This window comes from Vanacampus margaritifer, chromosome 11 (genome assembly GCF_051991255.1).
Source record: "Vanacampus margaritifer isolate UIUO_Vmar chromosome 11, RoL_Vmar_1.0, whole genome shotgun sequence".
Classification (NCBI taxonomy): Eukaryota; Metazoa; Chordata; class Actinopteri; order Syngnathiformes; family Syngnathidae; genus Vanacampus; species Vanacampus margaritifer.
In genome coordinates, this window is record NC_135442.1 from 21,409,298 (window position 1) to 21,431,271 (window position 21,974).

A 21,974-nucleotide genomic window follows, 5' to 3' on the forward strand; every position below is an offset into this window, starting at 1 on the left:
CCTCCAGCTGAGTGTGTTGTCGATTGTTGATGTCGGACTCCCAGATACCTGTATGAACCCACCTGGCTGATGTGGTTGCTTTTAATGACGACTGGCCTGTGGTCACCAACAGTTTTTGGATCAAATATCACCTCCTCTGTCTTCCCCACATTGAGCACAAGATGATTCTGGTCACACCACTGGACAAATTTCTCTATTTCTGAGAAATAGTCCAGTGGGCAGCCGCCGGTCTGCAGCAAGCTGACGATAGCTGTGTCATCAGAGAACTTAATGATAAAGTTCTCTGGTGTGTTGTGTTGAATGCTGAGCTAAAGTCAACGAACAACACACGTGCATAAGCTTTCCGGCCGTCTAGGTGTTTGCTGACCAGATGTGTGATGCTGTTGATAGCATCGTCAGTGCCGCGACCCCGCTTGTAGGCAAACTGAAGGGAGTCTAAGTGTGCATCCACCTCCCCCCTGAGCCGAGTCACCATCAGCCTCTCGAAACACTTCATGACAATGGAAGTTAGAGCCACAGGCCTGAAGTCATTATTGACCACAGGACATTGTTTTTTAGGAACCGGGGTGATTACTGATTTTTTCCAGAGACTGGGAATGGTGTGAGTCCACAGATCTCTGGAAGATGGGCTGCCATGCCGCTGTGAGCTCCTCTGCACAGAATTTTAGCAGAAGGGCAGATATCCCATCCGGTCCTGAGGCCTTTTTTGTGCAGACAGACCTAAAAGCAAATTGGACATCATGGGGATGAATCACCAGCCTTGAGTCCTGCTCATTCACTGAAATGGACCTCAGGACCTCCCCACATTCAGAGGAGAAGTCCTGGGTTTCGAATCTTAAATAAAAGTCATTCAGCTCCCTTGCCTTCTGGAGGTCATTTAGGGTGCTGAGACCTTTTTGAGCAGGAGTCAAATTGGTGATCCTCCTCATGGTGTCCCACATTTTCTTGGAGTTGTTAGCAGCAAAGTGTTGTTCTATAGTCTCTTTGTGCTTCATTTTCGCTTTTTTAAGCATGTGTTTGAGTTCTTTTTTAACCAGTTTGAGCTGGTCTCTGTCCTGGTTCTTAACTCTTTCACTGCCAGACGTTTTCAGAAACGGGTTGTCCCCACTGCCAGCCGATTTAAGCATTTTGAGTGATCTTTCAAGGTCCACATAAAATGTTGTGTTTGGACTATGGAAACACACATACTACCAAATGAAAGATTGGACTCTCAGCTTTCATCAGAAAAAAAGTTTGTTTCTACCTTATTCCGTTCTTCAGTAATCAACAATAGAAAATGGTTACTTTCACCGAAATTCTCTGTTTTGAAACAAAAAACGGAGAAAAAGAGCTTTTTGTGAAACTATGTTATTTCATGCACTCTAGTGAATTGTACACTTCTTTTTGTCCATGAATGATGCCACAAACACCTAAATAGTGCTTTACTTCTGTAAAACACTTTCACCAACAATGAAAAAGTGTTTTTTGATTGCAAAATACGTTTATTTCCATTCAACAGTGTAACAATTTGACAAAACAATTTCGCAAACTATTTACAAATGTGTGCAACTGTGGTACTACTTACAATTATGTGGATGTTTCAAATACAGTTTTTCCTTTTGTAACGCTCTCCTGCGTGCAAGGAGACGCCAGGACTCGCACAACAGTTTACTTTCACTTTCGCATTGGTCCGTTTTGCGTGCAAACGTTACACTATCTTGACGGCCTTTTTTTCCGGGGAATAAAAAGCAAGTAGCAGACTGTACACACTTCCTCCGATGAATATGCATTGGACTCGGGGCACTCTCCGTCGTCCGATCGAACGTCCGCCTGTGCGTGCTCGGTTGTGTTCCGCGTTACGACACCGTCATAGCCGCCGCGTCAGCGGTTCCAATTTCGCCGTCAAGCTCGGATTCACCTTCATCATCATCGATGATGATCATCGTCGTCATCAATGTACTATTTTAGCGTTGGTCGATGCCTTTCGTCTTGTAAGTGTAGAGCTGCTTGCAAACGCTCGCCATTGCCCGTTCCCTCCTCCATCTAGCTCCATCTAACATCTTCTACTGCCGCGTCAATGCTTCCCAACCACGGAGTCACCACCCTTATCTTTATCATTGATGATGATCATCGTCGTCAACAATGTGCTCTTTCAGCGATGCTTTTGGTCTTTGAAAAAAACGGCTCGGGCGTGAGCTCCTCGCGACCGGCCGCCATTTTTCCTTTGTCTTCCATTCTCATCTCCTGCTCGATGCTCTAGCTCCGCCTCTACTGACGCCCACCCGATCTTGTCAAAAGAGAGTCATCGCTGCCCTCTAGGGGCCAAAAATAGTCATTAGGCACAACAGACCGGCTGGAAACTTTCACCACAGCTCCGGAGGCCTTGCCCGCACCCGTTTCAAAAAAAAAAAATAAAAAAATTGGATGACGTCTTTAGACGTCATTGGCAGTGCTCCGTAGGTTTTTACTTGACGTCTATAAACGTCAATGGCAGTGAAAGAGTTAAATGCCCTTTTTTTTGCGGTTAATACAGTCTTTAACCTCTTTAGTAATATACGGTTTGTTGTTGGGGTAAACAGTTATTTCCTTTGTTGGTATGATGTTGTCCACACAGAATTGAATATAGTCAGTTACAGTCACAGCAGCAGTATCCACATCCAGCCCATGAAAGGTATTCCACTCCGTGCATAGGAAACATCCTTTAAGGGTCTCAATGCTGTCATGAGACCAGATTTTAACAGTCTTTCTCTGTGGTTTGCTGCATTTGAGAGCTGTTTTGTAGGTGGGGATGAGGTGAATTGTGTTGTGGTCTGAGTTGGAGAGGGTGGGGCGGGCTCTACTCACATATGCGTTCTTCACGTTCCCAAAGCATTTGTCCAGGACACTGTCTCCCCTTGTTCCACATTTTACATACTGATGAAAACCCGGGAGAGACAGCTCCAATTTGCAGTGGTTAAGGTCTCCTAAGATGAAAACCGGGGCATCCGGGCACCGTCGCAGTTGTTGTTGAACGCAGTCGGAGATGAAGGCGGCGGCGCTGGCGGCGTTCCCGCTGGGCGGAACGTACACGGCGCAGAGGAAAATGTTTCCAAACCCCCTCAGCAGGTAACCCGGCCTCAGACTCAAGCAGAGACGCTCCACGTCGGGGGTGCAGGTGGTCTGCCGCACCGCGTAATTCCGACACCAGTTGTCGTTAATGTAAATACAGATGCCCCCACCTCTGCTTTTTCCCGACGCCTCAGTCCTGTCGGCGCGAATGAGTGTCAATCCCTCGATCTCACACAAAGAGTCTGGGATGTCGCTGTGGAGCCATGTCTCCGTGAACACCATGGCGCAGGCGTCCCGGTGCTCGCGGCAGGCTGAGGTGAGGCTCCTCAGCTCATCCAGCTTGCTCTTTAAGGACCTCACGTTGCCGAGCAGCAAGGACGGCAGCGCTGGTCTGCATCCTCTTCTCCGGAGCCTTTGGCGTGCTCCACCTCGCTGTCCTCTCCTCCGACGGTGTTTCCCCGGGTCTGCTCGCCGAATCTCCTCCGGCAAGTCGGGGGGTGGTGTGTCGCCTGTTGAGCGTAGGGCCCAGAGCGCGTCTCTGATGTAGGAAATCAACAAAGCCATGTTGTTCCTTTGTTCTTCTGTTTACACATGCCATGAGTAGATTAGGCTCCGTTCGGAGCCCCGACGTGTGCTGTAACCCGCGGACAGATTGAGCAAGTGGCTCATAATTTAAAAAAGTTAAAAATTAAAAGTTAAATAAGGAAAAGGTTAGAAGAACTGCAGCTTTCCACGGAGCCCGTGTCGCAGACGTGCTGCGCCAACGTGACCGGAAGCGGAATAGATCTCACATTTATCAGATTATTCTATTAACTGGACAAAATCAACACTACTACCTATTACAGAAAATTCATGGAACCCTGCAAGCCAGGACCCACACTACTCATTTCCTATAGGCAATTTAAAATACTTAGGCATAAAAATCTCACCTAAATTAACTGTTTAAATTCATTTAAACTTTACTCCACTTCTGGATAGCATTTATAGTGACTTGGAGCGCTGGAATAATCTTCCCATTTCTTTAATAGGACGACTAGCCACCATAAAAATGAAAGTTTTACCCATAATAAATGATTTTTTCTGAATGATTTTATTTAAACCTACGTCTGACTGGTTCCAGTTGTTGGACTCAGCAGATTAGTCTATCTACTTTTCAGAAAAGTAAATCCAAAGGAGGTCTAGAGGCACCAAATTTTATGCACTACTATATAGCTAACCAGCTAAAATATATCATTCTCTGGGCACGACCCAACAGATATACTAACTGTTGTCTGTAACTAGAACAGAAACATTGTAATAACCTCAGACTTTTAGATTTACTCTTTATTACAACATTGATTAAGCGACACAATTGTTTTAAAAACCCAATGATTTCCGCCACCCTGACTGCCTGGTGGAAGGCACTAGAAATTACAAAAGCCCAATTGGAGCCCTGCGGGCTGTCTCCCATATGGCATAACCCTGACTTTCAACTTAACAACCAATCGTTTTATTTAGGTGTGTGGGAGCAGAAAGGAATTACACATCTCCACCATCTTTTCTCAGATAATATGTTTATATCATATACATCCTTGCTCCAAAATGACAAAATAAAAAAATGATTTTTTTTACATTATCTGCAAGTTAAAAGTATGCTAAAGAAACAAATTCCAACACTTCGGGGTAAGCTCCAACCGCCTGCTTTAGCTAAAGATATTACAAAGCTTTCTCCGACAACAACAAAAAATATGTTACTTTCGTATACTGATAGAATGTATTTACCCATCTCGAAATGGGAGACAGACTTGTCTATAGCTCCGGAATCTTTGTGAAAACATATTTAAAATGGCAAAACACAAATTTATAACTTATCCAATATAAAATTATTCATAGAACATACATTACTCAATATATGATGAAGAAAATGGGACTCTCAGACTCTGACATTTGTCTCCAGTGTTTACAAAACACTACAGACACTTATTTTCATGCTTTATGGTTATGCACTCCGGTTATGTATTTCTGGACTAAAGTCTTAGAAAAACTTTCCGCTATCTTGGACTGTAGAATACCTTTATCTCCAAACTTGTGTTTGCTAGGTGACCTAACAACAACTGATTTACCACATAAATATTTTCAATCTACACTTGTAGCCATTACTATCGCAAAAGAAATCAATTCTTGTTAACTGGAAAAATAAACAAACTCTGAATATCGACCAATGGTCTAACTTCCTCATAAATCACATTTTAATGGAAAAAATATCTGCCTCAAATAAAAACCAAATATCTAAATTTATAGAAACATGGTCTACGTATGTAGAATATTTTAATCTAAATCTGGTTACTTAATTCTGCCTGTTAGCGAGAGCCACCACATCGCAATAATTTATATTGCTGTTTCTGTATTTGGCAATTTGTAACTAATGGTTGTGTTTTTATAGTCAGGAACCCAGTTACTGCCAGCAGGATCAAGCAGACTACATCAAATGACACCTTACAGTCACCAACTCCTCAAGATTTACTACCAATGGGCACTAAGGGTTAATATTCGGGCTCACTGCATGCCAGTGGTTTAACTCTATAGGTGCTGCCCCCCCTGGCTGAGCATGGCTTCTCTGCTTCTCTGTTGGCTGCTGGGTGGCGGCTGCGTCTTGGCCGTTACCTGGGTCTCTTGGGGGATGCTGCGTTACGGTGCTCTCCCTGGTGTCCGGGGCGGCGCCTCCCCGGCGCGGTCCGTCGCTCCGTGCCCGGCGACGCGGTTCGGGGCGGGTGGGCTTGCGGGGTGCCCCGTGGTTCCCTCGCCCCTGCCCCTTGCCACTTCTCCCTCCTCGCCTGTCCTCCGCCTCCCTTTTCCTTCTCACCCTTCCTTCTCCTCCCCCCTCTCTCTGCTGCCCTACCGCTGCACCTTGCCCTTCTTGTCGTCTCCTCCCCGCCCCGGGGTGGAGGTTGGTAACACGGTGGGTAGTAGGTGATATCTGGTCGGTGCCGGATTTCACTTTCCTTTCTATTCTTTGATCCTTCCTCGGGTCTCCTGATAACCCCACGACTCTAGCTGGATTCTGAAGTATTCGGTTTAGGTGAACGGTATGGGATTTTTAATAGGTTTTAGGTGAATTAATGAGTACAGACTCACACGCACGGACACATGCACACACTCACCCGCACATGCACATACTCACGCAAATACTCACGCACATACAAAAAAGAGAGAGAGAGCAATGATGATGACATGTCAAATCGGTAAGATTACCGAACAATACAGAGCTTTCTCTAAAAAATAAAAAATAAAAAGGGAAACAAAAGAAGAGTTATGAAAATCTTTTATTCAGGTTGAAAAGTTCCCTAGTGCTACTTTAACGACAAAGTACAGGTACCAATTATATCAAAGGCAGGGTTTTATGTACAAATAGAATACTGTATTTGGAATAAGTGGTTAAGAGAATGGATGGATGGAAAATTGTAAAGTCATGGGATTTTTGCAATAAGAAAGGCAACAGGGCATTCTCAATTTGCATGATTTACATTATTACACAAGTCTCCTGATTCCATGCTGAGTGGCAAATTGTGTGACCATTTTGCCATAAAGAGATTTTGACTTCTCAGACTCAATAGTTCGTATTCTTAAGATGCTCGAGCGACTGTCTTTTTTTTTTTTTCTTGTGTTTGTTTTGATCAGTTTACAGCAGCGGTTCTTAACCAGGGTTCGGTCAAACTGGGGTTTGGTGGAGGTCAAGACACATCCCGACTCAAATGATGATGTGCCCCACTTGGCCATCCATCATTGGCTGCAGGTGATCAAGCTACATTGCTTGGCCTATCTGTGCTGCAGGGAATTTGATTCACTCAATAGTTGACTTCTGAATGTTGTAATGGTACGTTGTTTGATTTCTTTTTTATTGCAATCCCTTCATACTAACTACTGTATATTGAGTTAAAAAAAGTGATTGGACAAATATATGCAATATGAGATAACATGTACTGTATAATTGAAAGTATGGTGTTCCACAGGGTTAAATTCTAGGACCCCTCTTGTTTTCATTGTATTTGATAAGAAACTGGTGGGGTTCAGTACCTCCAACAAGGTTAAGAACCACTGGTTTATAGTATTTCACCAAAGTGAGTATGAGACAACACTCAAAATACGGCCATTAATAGCTAAACACTTGGCAGTTTTGGCAATATGCTCTTGGTGGGCAAATACAAAATCTCAATATTTTAAAAATGAAAAACAATAGAAAACTCTAGCTTGGACATACAAGGTTGTACATACGGTACTTCAAGTTTTTATTTCACACCCCCAACAACACGAAAAAGTCACACGCCATGAGGTCCGGGTATCTGGCAGGCCAAGAGTAGAGAGCGAGGTCTGTAGCACCTCTCCAACCAATTCAGCGCTGATACCCCGAGATCTCAATGGGGCGGTGGTCCAACTTGGTGAAAAATTAATCATCGAATAACAGCTGCAGAATCAACATGGTGGACAATGACTTCCTGAGTTACGTTTGGGAGGAATTCTCATATCGGCTTGATAATGTCCGTGCTGCCGGGGGTAGCCACACTGGCCACTTGTAAAATGTGAAATCAAAACTTGAAGGTACGTACAACACGTGTCGGCGCTAGAGTTTTCTATTAACATTAACTCAGTTCAATAAGATATATATATATGGTGCAATGTTGTGTACATACCCATGTGTGTGTATATATATACAGTATATATATATATAGAAGTGTGTATATGTGTGTGTGTATATGGGTGTGTGCAATGTACTTCTCTACACATGTATACTCCTGTGAAGACTTCTGGGAAGTCTTCTACTTATTGCTGCACTTCTTATTTATTTAATTTTAATTTCATCTCTTTCTATTCTGTTGTTTTCTCTTACTGTAAACTGCAGCTGGACGGAGACCAGGAAAAAGTTCCCCACGGGGAAAATAAAAGTATATCGTATCGTATCGTATTGTTTTTAATTTTTGAAATATTATGTGATGGTTTTGGCGTATTATTTTTTGAATCACTCTGTAAATGAAAAATTCTGGATACAATTTTTGGGAGCAGATTCCAATTTCTGAAGTGTAATCTTAATATTTTCAGAGTTAAATTATGACCAAACTAGGTGTTATTTTACAGAGTTGCAGATTACAGATGTAATTAGGGTCCACCTGCGCACTGGCAGTTCTCAGTTTTAGAGACGAGTTGGCACCATTCTCATTTTCCTCGCTTGTCACAGGAAACACTAACATTCGAAAAAAAGGAATTTGGGCACTGGAAGTAATTTTCACTTCCCCAAAAAGTGGACTGTTAAAATTTGCATTAGTGACAGGTCGATGTAACGTTAAATAGATTAAAAACATCTATCTGTCATGTGGCAGTATAGCTCAGTGGTTAGGGTGTCTGACTTTGGTTCTATGGTAAACTTTATTTAAGCTTTATTTATTGTTTGTTATAATGTATTACTATGTTTGGCTTTTTGAAACATGACATATTTGTTTGATCTACTCAAAAACAAATCAAATCAAATCCACTTAAAACTGGGACCCAACTGGGCAGTCCAGATGGGGACCATTCACCAGCCCATATCCAACCCACATGGGCCCTACATTGGTGTGTTGACAGGGAAGATTTGCAAGACTGGAAGACAGTAAGGGCGCAGTTGGACATGAGTGTGTACTTTTCTTTGCTTACATATATCTAGACAGGCTTTGTGGAACAAGTTTGTCCATAAATTGTCCTTCAAATCTAATATCAAGTAATGCCTGAAAGGTGAGGCAATTCCAAATCAATATTATATATTGTGACAACAACTTATGCAACCTCATGATTGAAGATCTGTGAGTAGAATGTGCAAGATTTACCTTGGGGTATGGATACTGTTTTCCTTTGGGGTAGGTCATGCCAGTGAATCGAGGCAAAGCCATGTTGGGCACCTGACTGTCATTAAGCACAAGGAAGGCCAATCTCTCTCCGTCCGGTGACCACCAGTGTGCCACATGGGTCTGAAGGATCTCCTCTGAAGGTAAACAATCATGAATTTCATTTTTAAACTTTATTACGTTTTAAACTCTTAATACTGTTTCATCAGCGCATACTGATTGTCAAGAATGCAAAAGTTTGAACTGACTGAAGAAGTGAGTTTGGTTTACATGGGCTTATTTTCCAATAAAAACAGACATCAGTATTTTGCTGCACCCTTGTTATTTTTGGCTAGATTACTGCTTCCACCCTTTTTCAAGATAAAATATAAACTGCCCAACAACATTAAAGGGACTTCTTGTCAGCACCTAATTAAGTGTGTGTTTGTCTGTATAATTAAAGCAAACAGCTTCACAAGACGTGATTGTGAGTCACTTTAGTATCAAAGAGAAAACGAATCACTTTAAGCGATGTCTTCATCCAAGAATCGTAAGTCATTGCAAGGATGTGGTAAAGGCCACCCATACATAGGAAAGGACACAATTCTTGAAATTGGTGGTAAGGTAATCCAACGCTCTCAACATTGCCCTGCTGCGAATGGTGAAAAAATGTAGGGTACTGACACCTAAAAATAGATACATAAATAATAATAATACAGGAATTCCTCGAGTTACAAGCGAGTTCCGTTCCTAACCTGGCGACGTTTACTAAATACTTCGTACACTAATAAAAAAAAAAAACTTATTTGCGTCACCCGGAAGATGCCAGAACCAATATTTCGTATTTCCGCACCAACATTCATTGCTGGCAGCAAAGCGGAGTGGAAAGGTAATCGGTATCTTTTTTCTGCCTAAAATCAGCATCGGCCTGAAAAATTGCATTTCGTGACATATGGGGTCCCTCAAAGATTTTGTTCAGCTTGTACATGTTACCCTTGGGTCAATTGTACAGAAGTGTAATGTTGACTATCATCCCAGGAAACATGTACAGTTGGGGCCCATATGTGCACCACTTGGTCTAGTTGGGCTTTGGTTGGGCATGCCATTAGAGTGGGCTTTGTAGTTGGGCCCCACTTGGGCAGTAGATGGGTGAAACTAAGTATGGGCAATAAGTAAGCTCTGGCTGGGCTTCACTCCAAAATAGCAAAATTTGCATGCGCTATAGAGCTTACTACATGGCCTATATATATATATATATATATATATATATATATATAAGATTTTCTTTGGGAAAAAATGCACCCCCCCAAAAAATTTACATTTCAACTTAACTCTTTGACTGCCAGACGTTTTATATATATATTAATATTGACACCTTCTTAAAATAATAACCATGTCAGCCACCCCCCCTCCCCCAGATTTTCCAGGAAACAGAAATAAATGCACAAGATAGCTTAAGATTAATATACAAACCTAGAAGAAAGCCGTGCACAGCATTCCGAAAAGATACGGGAAACCCCTGCCCCTTTGAGCCAATTAAAGGCCAACTAGCAACATTTTGCCACCTCAAGTACTTCAGGCTCAGAACACTGTCCATTTGTTGTTCTTTGGCGTTCAATAATAATAAAAAAGTAACTGATTGTATTATTGGTCTCCTTGTTATTAAACCTTGTAACAAAATACCTGTGTGGCATGAGTGTGAAAGGAGCCCTTATGTTTACGATCAGAAACACCATAATCAGCCCAGTGGGCCCCAGATGGGAAATAACTGGGTTGCCCAAGTGGGTTTTAGCTAGGGCCCACCTTGAGCCCATCTGGGCTTGCTCACATGAGGCCACCATGAAATCCCCGGCCAAATTTAACTGGGACCCAGCTGGGCAGCCCAGATGTGACACATTCACCAGCCCATATCCAACCCACATGGGTGTGATGACAGGGATGGGGGTTGACATAGTTATATCTAGCAGTGCCAATCAAGTGTTGTGTCATGAAATAAATAAAACAAATGACAAAATAAATAATTACCTGGATGAACCAAAACTTGCTTCAACTAACAGAAACATCAGCTGATAAGTGGACACGTCTCAACTGTCAGTTTGACAGCTTCTCAGGAAGGCGGCATTCAACGCCAAAACTAGTCAAGGTAAACCAAACCTTTCGTCAAACAAAAAGATTGCTTCAATTAAACTAAAACAAAATTAAAGGATTTTTTTTTTTCAAATAAAGAAAAGAGGAATGAAGTCGCTGTCTTTAAAAACCAAAGGCCAAGTCTGAAACCTCGGTGTGCTGATGGATTTGGATCTTACTTACAGCTGTCATATCAAAATAATCACAGCTGTGTCTCGATTGCTTAGAACCCAGAAATTGATTTTTCACCTGGGTGAAAGCTTCCCTGCATGTAGATTGGCTATAATTTGCAATGTTGACACATCATGCAACTGCAATCAAAATTTTCAATTGCCACAAAAGCAGTGGAGGTGGAATCTATTGGCAAAATGCCACACACTGGTACATTAAATTTCTTTGTAGCTCTATGTACAGCAAATAAATAAAGGAATACCAGTAGTTTTTAAAGTTTTATTTAATTAAATTATATTAAAGGAGAGCTTTTAAAATCAATTTAACTTTACCTCTAGACAAGAAAAAAGGTTTGTTGCTAAACACAATATGGATGAAACAAAGACGGTTGATTCTATATTAAAAAAAAGACAAAGAAAACCCGTATATTCATTCATTATAATGTCATATTCTTATTAACAAAACCCTTGTTTCAGTTCCCTGGGATTAACCTGATGAAAAACAATGCTCTACAAAGTTAGAAATTTGCTCCTCAAATGAAGTCATTGATTGATTGATTGACCACTCGGCAAAGAAAACAATATTTTGAGCCTTGAGTCGACCGCTATAACAAAATAACCACAACATAGCACCATTATAATGCATCGCACCACTAAAGCATTCCTAAATAACATTGTACCTGAAAAGTCTAAAATGCACGAATGGCTATTTATCACCTCATATTAAATATGAATATATTAAAACAAGATAAAATATACACTACCTTCATAAAGCCAGTCAGCAATCCCATTAAAAATAACCCCTTCCTTTCCTGAAGACGTCAGCCTAAGAGAGTGACTCTTCACATCAGGCTGATAGTAAATGTTATTTTCAAATATGTAGATCTGTAAGGACAAGGACCAAACAAAAAAACTAGTTGAGAAATGAACACAGATGAAAATAGGCTATTGGCTAATTAGGTCAAATGTATAATGATAAGATAGTTACATTTATCAAAACATACCATAGTTTGACATGCACATGTAAAACAATAGGCTTAAATGGAATCAAATAGAAAGCTATGAAAGTTAGTTTATGTTTCCTCACCAATTGTTGGCCTTGCACTCCCCAGGCTGCGTACTGCAGGACTGAGTTTACCACCTCTGGAGGGTCCAGCTCCCAAACCTCTCTGCAATGAAAAAACAATATCAATAACTTAGATTTATAGCAATGTCAAGCCTATACATGTTTCAGCATAGTAAAGGAAGGAGAACAGTTAATAAAAGAATGACATTAATAATCATTATGGAGAAGAAATAGCCCCGCACAGCACAGAAAGAGATTCTCTGGTGCTTGTGGTGTCAGTAAAAAAAATTCTGAAAAAATAGAAAGGTCCACCGAACACTTACACAACACGTTTCGTTTTCATCAGGCTATTCATGATGATGAAGCCCTTGGCGAAACGCGTTGTGTAAGTCAATAAATTGTGGATCAATTTTCAACTGTGTGCGGGGACCTTTCTCTTTTTTCATTCATAATCATTAATTTCTAATAATTTTAACTATAATGTATATCATATTAAAATTACACTTTTGGAGACCAGAAGCCTCTTCTTATACTAATTCTGTCATTGTATATCTCTTGATCATATTTAGAACCCATTGACTGAATAAATCACTCTTTTGACAAAACCATACGCACTTTTCACCAGTTCAGATTTACCAACACATCTCCATTGTGATACACCTTTGTTGAATAATAGCGAGCGGAGGCGGCAAAAGTCTAACACAATTAAACCACAGGTGTCACCGGTTGAACACAACAACTCAAAATTGATCGTACTTGTAACTAATGATGAGAGGGAACCGTAAATCAGCCAGTTCAGAAAGAACTGGATTGTGAGGCAGGCTACCATGGACAGAAATCTGAGAGGAGGAGTTCCATGTGAGAGGTGGCCAAAGAGGTCAAGGTGGCTAACTAAGACAAGGAAAATTAATAGCTGATGAAATCGAAGCAATTGTGATTGAGCCTTGCTTGTTTTGCCTTCACCCTCTGTGACCGCTGCTGCTTTAGCGGTATAGAAGAAGAAAATTTAACAGTGGAAGAAGAACGTCTTGTCATGGCAGCGTAAGCTCGAGGGAAACAAATTATGGTTGTATTTTGTTTCCCAACTTTTGTTAAATAAACACATAATAGAGAATCACATAATAGAGAATCACATAATGGCTCATTTTTAGATTTTCAATTTAAAATTTTAAGCGAGAAACAGCAGGGCTTGTTCCTTTTCAAAGGTGAGAGCAACACTGCGGAGGATGAACAGGCCTATAGACACGCGAATATTTGAAGACCTGTGTGTGTGAATATGCCCGCTGATCCACAAACGCACATTCAACAACTCACAAGCAGAAATGAACTTTGACAAATGCTCAAGTCAAGTCATGATAAATGCATACACAACTTTAACATAAACATAACATGTTTGTGGATCTGAAAAACACTTGAGAATCACAAATTTATTTGTGCGAATAATTTTGAGACAAATCTCTCCTCACTACTACTGGAGGTTAAGAGTTTTCAATCAACCTTCTAATGAAAAAGAAATTAACCAGACTGGACGAGGAAACCAATCCAGACAAAATTCAATCAATATATTTTATGGAGAGAAAAAACATAAAATAACAAATTATTTTTTTCCACTTTGCAGTCAATAATTGTCATTAAACAAATTTGCAAACAGGATTGCTAATGTGATTGTAACTAATAATGAGGACAACAACATTTACCTTGTGTGAATATTGTAGACACTGTAGGAAGCCATGTAGGAGTGTCTGTAAACCTGAAGCAAAATAAACACAGAAGGAGAAGGATTAAAAGAGGACTGACAAACACATTAATGCAAAAAGCAGCAGTGCCACAGATAATGACATCATGATAAAAAATGGAAAAGAAAAGGCATCAAACAGACTGCTTGCTGCTCACAGCGATAGAATCTGTAGACAATGCAATTTGCACGGGTGACAGCTGTGATACGATTGCATCTTGCAAAAGCCATTGCTGTGTGCTTTGCTTTTGGAAAAGCTTTGCCTGACACGATAATATACCTCCATGGTTGCTGAGGGAGACAGCACGCAGTCTATATTGGCCTTTCATATTTCATCATGAAAATGATAATACAATACAGAGACAAAAAAACACAATATAAACGTATGATAGGAGATGGCACTGTTTCTATAGAATTGAATAAGGTTTAATCAATCAAGTCAGGTTCATTACAAGGACATTCCCTCATTTCTAAAGTTTGGGAACGTGTTAAGCCACAGAAGCAACAATGCATTAGACATTGGTAACGGCTACCAAAAAAAAAAACATTTCATTTTTTGAAAAACATACAAAAGTAGGCCTGTTACAATAAAATTATACTTAGTCCTCTGTCTGTTGTCTTGTTCTGCTGTACAAGGGTCGCAGGGCATGGTGGAGCCAATCCCAGCTGGCTACAATTAAACCTGCCATGCATGTCTTTGGAATGTGGGAGGAAACCGGAATACCCGGAGAAAACCCACGCAAGCACGGGGAGAACATGCACACTTCACCCAGGAAGGCCGAAGCCCGGACTCGATCTCACGTCCTCTGCACTGGGAGGCGGAGAGTGCTTAACAGTAATCCACCGTGCCGCCAAGTTGGCACGTTGTTTAAAATGTAAATAAAAACAACAAACAAACAAATTATCATTTGCAAAACATTTTCAAGCTACAGTATGTTTAATTGAATACACCACAAAGACACAATGTTGATTTATTTATCAGTTTTTTTCCCCTTAAAAAAAAGTCTCTAATTTTGAATTTGATGCCTGCGACATATCCCCCCCCCCCCCCCTCATCAAAAAAGCTGGAAAGGAGCAAATAAAATATTGGGAAAGTTCATTAATGGAAAAACAAAACAAACAAAAACACCCGTTTGGAACCTGCCACAGGTTAATTGCAAACTGGCAAGTGTCATGATTGGGTATGAAAGGAGCAGCCCCAAAACGCTTGGTTGTTGACAAGTAAGGTGGGGTACTGTGGTCTGATGAGTCTACAGTTCAAATACTTTCTGAAAATCATGGACGTCATTTCCTCTGGACCAAAGAGGAAAAGCACCGTTCGGAATGTTATCAGCGCTAAGCTCAAAAGCCGGCATCTGTGACTGGATAGGGGTGAGTTAGTCACCATGGCATCTGCAAAGGCACCATTGATGCTGAAAGGTACCTAAATGTTTTAGAGTAACATATGCTGCTTATTTTGGCAACACATTCCCAAGCCACATTCTGTGGTGACGAGGGACGAGGCGTGGTGTGTGTAGCTTGGGACTGACCATGGGACCCTCGGCCAGAGGGATGAATCTCACGGGTGTCTGTGACCTATCCCCGTAAACTCCAAATCCCCTCGTAGGCCAAAAGGTCTGCACCAGCACATCAGGGGAGACAATGAGTGAAGCCACAGAATACTCTACATTAAGCATACGGTCCAAACCAATAGGATTAAGAAAACACGTTTACAGGGCACAGCCGTCCGCCGGGAGCCAAGGAGAAACACTAGAATTGTACCAGCAGGAATGAATGAAGGTTTGTCAAAAATAGACAAAATTCCGGGATCAGAGAAAAGACCAGAGAGAGAAGCCACACTCAGTAGGAGGCTGAGAAAAGCCAGATGTGTCCAACTTTAAACGTTGGATAGCGCTAAGCATAACAGTGCGCATCAAATCCGCTTCAGCTGAAAAACATTCAGGAGGGAGGAGTCAGGGCAGCGGAAACGGAGTCCATCCCAGAATATGCCTCAGAATCCCAATCCTTCAGATGAAGACGACATCCTCAACGATATCGTCAGCTTGGGAGGGTAATTGAAGTGTTCCATCCGGCACGGCCTCCTCAGCAGAGGGTAACGCCACCGCAGAGGCCTGAGAAGCAGAATGGGTGTGATTACCCAACTGAGCCTGTTTGCCATCACACTTGCCTCCAAACGGCAGCCCGACTCTTCTTACTCCAATGGTCAGGGCCAGCAGGAGAAGCAGACCTGCATTTTGCCCTACCCCCGCGTGTGAGGGGTCCACCACCGACAATGACCGCCCCTGGGTAGCCACTGCGTCCTGGTGAGGCGCAACATGAGTTGTGTTCACATGAGTATGGAGCGCCGCAGCAGCGATAGCTACTGCGCGACAGTCAAGACAGCAGTGCATCCTCTTCGGGCAAGAAGGAGCCGCCACAGTACTCACAATCACACCTATGGACAATTTTGGAGTGTTCAATTAACCTGCCATGCATGTCTTTGGAATGTGGGAGGAAACTGGAGTACCCGGAGAAAACCCACGCAAGCACGGGGAGAACATGCAAACTCCACCCAGGAAGGCCGAAGCCCGGGCTCGATCTCACGTCCTCTGCACTGGGAGGCGGACGTGCTAACCAGTCAGCCAGCGTGCCACCTAATGAAGAGTTTAATTTTTTAATTAAATTAATTGTATTCAGTATTTTCTTTTTTTATTTACATCTGCATAATCTATTATTTGCTCCCACTCCTAAATGCAGACTGAATGGGCAGAACTAATAAGGCGTCAAGTTGCAAGGAATACAGACACATACAGCACACAAGAGCAGGAGGAACAGATGCCATCACCACATGTCGCTACATGCAGAGAACTTTCATTTTTCTCAAAGACATGTTTACTCCATGTGCTAGCAACTGAGATCAAATGTGCTAAGAAGTTAATCATCAATGACTTTGTCCGATGATAACATCCATGATTGGAGGTAATTACAGTACAATTAGAACCGTATTTTTAGGAGGTGAAAGTGGTAGTGATGTGTATAAATGTGTATACAATTATAAATAACAGCCAATACGGGTTTTGCTCAAATCCCTCAACTACCATGGCATTAATAGAGTTAACTGAAGAAATGTGCACAGCCATGGATACAAAATAAGTTTTAGTTAAGTGTTTTTGAGCTCTGTGTACAAAAAGCATTTGACACCTTAGATCATGAAATAGAAATTAAATATGGTATTCGAGGTGTTGTACAGAACATCAATGGGTTGCCAGTTATTTAAAAAATAGAAAACAATATGTTGAATTTAATAGTAGGCAATCAAAACACAGTTATGTAAATTTTGGGGTGCCCCAGGGATCAATTCTGGGGCCGGTACTTTTTCTTCTTTATGTGAATGATATTACAACCATTTTGAAATTGTTAAAATGTATTTTGTTTGCAGATGACACCACTTTGTTTTATGCCGGGAAAAATATATACAATGTATTACAAGTAATAGAGAATGAGTTAAAGAATATTATGAAGTGGTTCAATGCTAACAGACTGTCTATAAATATTAGTAAAACCAGATTTATGATTTTCAGTTTTAGAAATATGGATGTCGAAAGCAACACTGACTGTGCAAGGCATAGAAATAGAAAGGACTGATGAAATTAAGTTTCTAGGTATCATTATTGATGAACATTTAACATGGAAAGCGCATATAGAATATGTCAAATCTAAGGTGTCACAAACTGTAGCCGTGTTATACAAGGTAAAATAATCATTGAACAAGAATGCTTTGTTATTGTTATGTCATTCATTGATTATTCCTTACCTGAGCTATTGCATTGAAGTGTGGGGGTGTGCAGCCAAAACCTACACTGAATACATCTATCTTTTACAGAAATGTGCTATTCGTGTTGTTTGCGGTTGTGGATACAGAGACCACACTAACCCATTATTTACACAACTATCCATCCATCCATTTTCTTAACGGCTAAGTCCTCAAAGGGCTACGGGGGGCGCTGGAGCCTATCCCAGCTGGCTTCGGGCAGTAGGCGGGGTACACCCTGAACTAGTTGCCAGCCAATCCAGGTATTTACACAACTAAAAGCATTAAAATTAATGAATTGATGGAGTTTAACCACCTTAAAATATTGTACAAAGCCCATCGTGAAATGTTACTAGTTAATATACAAAAAAACATTTATAAAAAGGAAAAGTGAGTACAAATTAAGAAGAACAGGCATTTTTTCCAAACCTTAATATAGAACAAAACAAAAAGAATTATGTATTTAAACTAAAGGTGTCAGTCTGTGGAACAATCTGGATTGTAAAACAAAATCTTCTCAGTCTATTTGTATTTTTTTAAAAAAGGATAAAAGCACAATTACTGCAAAAAAAAATATATAGCACAAGGACACACAAATATTATAATATTATAATATTAAATTACTTTGATTTATTTTGTAACACTGAAAGCGTTTTGACCGCTCGTTGTCATTAAATTTGTGTTGTTGTTTTTGGAAGGTTTTTTTTGTGTTTGTTGTTGATCAGGGGCAGACAAAACAAGGGCAGACAAAACAAGTTTTACTTCTTTCTGTCCCCTTTCATTCTTTTGCTTTATTCTGAATTTTAATATTACTACATATTGTCGTTTTTCTTTTAAAAATAAATTTAAAAAATTGTTTAGAAAAATAAAAAGCATAAAAGCACAATTACTGCAAAAAATATACATATATAGCACAAGGACACACAGTTGAATTATTTAGAAATATCTTGTAACACTGAAAGTGTCTTGACCGCTCGTTGTCATTAAATTTATGTTGTTGTTTTTGTGCGTTTTTTTGTTTTCTGTTTTTTTGTTGTTGATCAGGGGCAGACAAAACAAGTTCTTCTTCTTCCTGTCCCTTTCATTATTTTGCTTTATTTTGAATTTGAATATTGCTTTTTGTCTTTTTTTTTTAAATGAATGAAATAAAACTGATTGATTGATTGATTGATGTGTGGAATGGTACTGATTTATTGATACCTCCGATCTGAGATGGTTATGTTCTCAAATCAATCAATTGCTGATTTTTGTGAAGCAGCAAGTGAGGCAACGGAGGGGGGTGGCAGTACATATTTGAATGAATAATGTTATGAATCGTAACAGTAGTCAGAACAAGAAAAAAACAGTAATCATACCACTGGCAGTAATAACAAAAAACAAAAAAGATCAATTTTAAACAAATTATATGATATCAAGAAATGCAAATGATGAATAGTAAAATTATTAAGCTTGGTATGCCAGCACCCGTCCCACACTTGAGTTTAAAGGGGAGGGAGAGGCCCAACAAGCACCAATCCAGTGTCACCACACAGCCCACCCCCCAGCCACACCGACTGCCCCTCAGCAACATTGTGATTGTGTCATCGAACTTGTGGCCGCATGTCTAGGGTGAAGAGAGTAGAGGAGCTGTCAACCGATCACCACCTGTGGTAGGTGGGGGAAGATGCCGGTCTGACCTTGCAGGCTGAAACATATTGTGAAGGTCTACTGCAAACATCTAGCAGAATTCCCTGTCAGAAGGAGTTTCAACTCCCACTTCCAGCACAATTTCACCCACGTCCTCGCAGTAGGCAGGGGACATTGAGTCTGAGTGGATCATATTCGCTTTCTCCATTGTTGGGGCAGCCGATTGGAGCTGTGGCCGCTATATGGTCGTTGAATGGCGTGGCGGCATTCCCCGAACCCGCTGGTGGACACCGGCAGTAAGGGTTGCTGTCAAGCTGAAGGAGTCCTATCAAGCCTTTTTGGTCTGTGGGAGTCCGTAGGCAGCTGACGGGTACCGACTGGCCAAGTGGAACACAGCTTTGGCTATCTCAGAGGCAAAAACTAGGGCAAGGGAGGAGTTCAGCGAGGGTAGAAAAGACTTACAGACAGCTTCGAGGAAATTGTGGTCCACCAGCCAGCAGCTCAGGAAGGGGAAGCAGTGCACCATTAACACTGTGTATAGTGACAATGGGGCGCTGCTGACCTTGACTTGGGACATTGTGAGTCAGTTAAGGGGAATACTTTGAAGCCCTTCTCAATTCCAACAACGCGCCTTCCTTTGAGGAAGCAAAGTCTGGAGACTCTGAGGTGGGTAATCCTATCTCCGGGGTTGAAGTCAACAAAGTGGTTAAAAAGCTCCTGGTGGTTAAAAAGTTCTCTCAGGATGTTGTGGCGCTGGCTGTCCTGATTGACTCTCCTCTACAACATCACGTGGATGTCGGAGGTCGTGCTCCAACAACAAAGATATCACACTCCTCACGGTAGGTCAATTCAAGGGTGCTGAAAAGGAGGGTCGGTCAAAAAGTCGGATCTCAGATTCAGGAGGAGCAAGTTTCTTTTTCCCGGCTGTGGAACAGTGTAGCAGCTCTACACCCTTGGCAGTGTGCTTAAGCGTGCATGGGATATTAACCAACCAGTCTATATGTGTTTTGTGGACTTAGAGAATGCGTTTGATCATGTCCCTCGGGGAACCCCTGATACGGGCTGTATCACTGGTGTCAAAGTTGGGTCCGCATTGCCAACAAGAAGTCGGATTCGTTTCCAGTGAGTGTTGCTTTTTGTAGATGATATGGTACTGTTTGCTTTTTCAAGCAGTGGTTCACAGTCAAGTGTTAAGTGGTTGGGATGAAAATCAGCAGCAGCAGAAAAGGGTGGACTCTCCGAGTCAGGGATGAGATCCTGCACAAAATGGATGAGTTTAAGTAGCTTGGTGTCTTGTTCATGAGTGAGGGCAGGACAGAGCAGGAGATTGACAGGTGGATCGGTGCAGCATCTGCTGTGATATGAGCTCTAAATCAGTCTATTGTGGTGAAGAAGGAGCTGGGCAATGCTCTCAATTTACCGGTCGATCTACGTTACTGCTCTCACTTATGGCCACGAGCGGTGGGTTGTGACCGAAAGAACGAGATCTGGGATAGTGATTGAAATGAGATTCCTCCATAGGGCGTCCGGGCTCTCCCTTAGAGATAGGGTGAGAAGCCTGGTTATCCAAGGAGGGACTCAGAGCCCAACCGCTTCTCCTTCACGTTGAGAGGAGCCAGATGAGGTGGCTCGGACATCTGGTTAGGATGCCTCCTTGGCGGTTCTCTGTTGAGGTGTTCTGGGCATGTCTTACTGGCAGCTTTCCTGCTAAAGTTGCTGCCCCCGCACTCGACCCTGGGTAAGCAGTGGAAAGTGGATGGATGGAGTTCATTCATCTGTTTTGTATAGTAGTAGCAATTGTTTTAACACTTTTGTCAATGTAACTGCTTCATAAAAACAAGTTACAATTGGTTTAAAACAAGTTCTCCTGTCACAGACAAGCTCTGGTAGGACACTGCTATTTTCAAGTGCGTAAACGGCGACGTCACTACACATTTACATCAAAACTGAGCAATCGGACATAGGCTAGCTAATCCGATTGAACTGTTTACATGACACATGTTTGGAATGGCAAAAGGAACATGTCATCATTGTGAGCCTGCATTAAATTAATTCAGACTGACGTGTTTTTATGGAGCATTTTTATTCCGTTTGGTCATTTGGGTTCATTCCAATGTCAATACATGGGTTAACACATAAAGCCGGTTTCTTCAATTTAAAAAACACAATAGGTGTATTTGCAGAAAAAAAATAAAAATATTTTTTTTTAGTTAAATGATTTCTACTGTCCAGTTTGAGTTCTTCATATTTACTGACCAAATTGCAAAAGAAATGTTTGTGTTTGCCACTTTCAAACATAAAACATGATTTTATTTGTGTATTTATGCTTTATCTGATTTCTCAGAATAACACTGCTTTGACTCCTTACTGTCACTTTCTTTGATGATTTGTTGCGTTTGAGGATTTTGGAATAAATTACTTTTACAGCTACTCAATCTTTTTTTTCCAGGTCAATTTCAAGACAAAGCTGGAGCAAAATAACCTGTCAAGCTTTGTACTGAAGACAGAAATAATGCGATACTGTGAACCGGAATGTTGAAAATACAGAACAAGTCTTGGCATATGTGCCACTGAAAATCAGTGATTCTTCTGTCAAATCCAT

The 21,974-nt window shown here is 41.3% G+C and overlaps 1 protein-coding gene across 3 annotated transcripts in view; it reads right to left on the reverse strand.

The window, feature by feature from the left end:
• dpp10 (dipeptidyl peptidase like 10) overlaps positions 1-21,974 on the reverse strand; it is a 172,906-nt gene that overhangs the window by 17,834 nt on the left and 133,098 nt on the right. For all 3 annotated transcript variants that reach the window (XM_077580498.1, XM_077580499.1, XM_077580500.1), the window contains 4 exons: positions 13,919-13,971; positions 12,243-12,324; positions 11,920-12,040; positions 8,862-9,016 (listed from right to left, as the gene is read on the reverse strand). In XM_077580498.1, the coding sequence (XP_077436624.1) occupies positions 8,862-9,016; positions 11,920-12,040; positions 12,243-12,324; positions 13,919-13,971 (411 nt within the window). The remainder of the gene's footprint in view (positions 1-8,861; positions 9,017-11,919; positions 12,041-12,242; positions 12,325-13,918; positions 13,972-21,974) is intronic.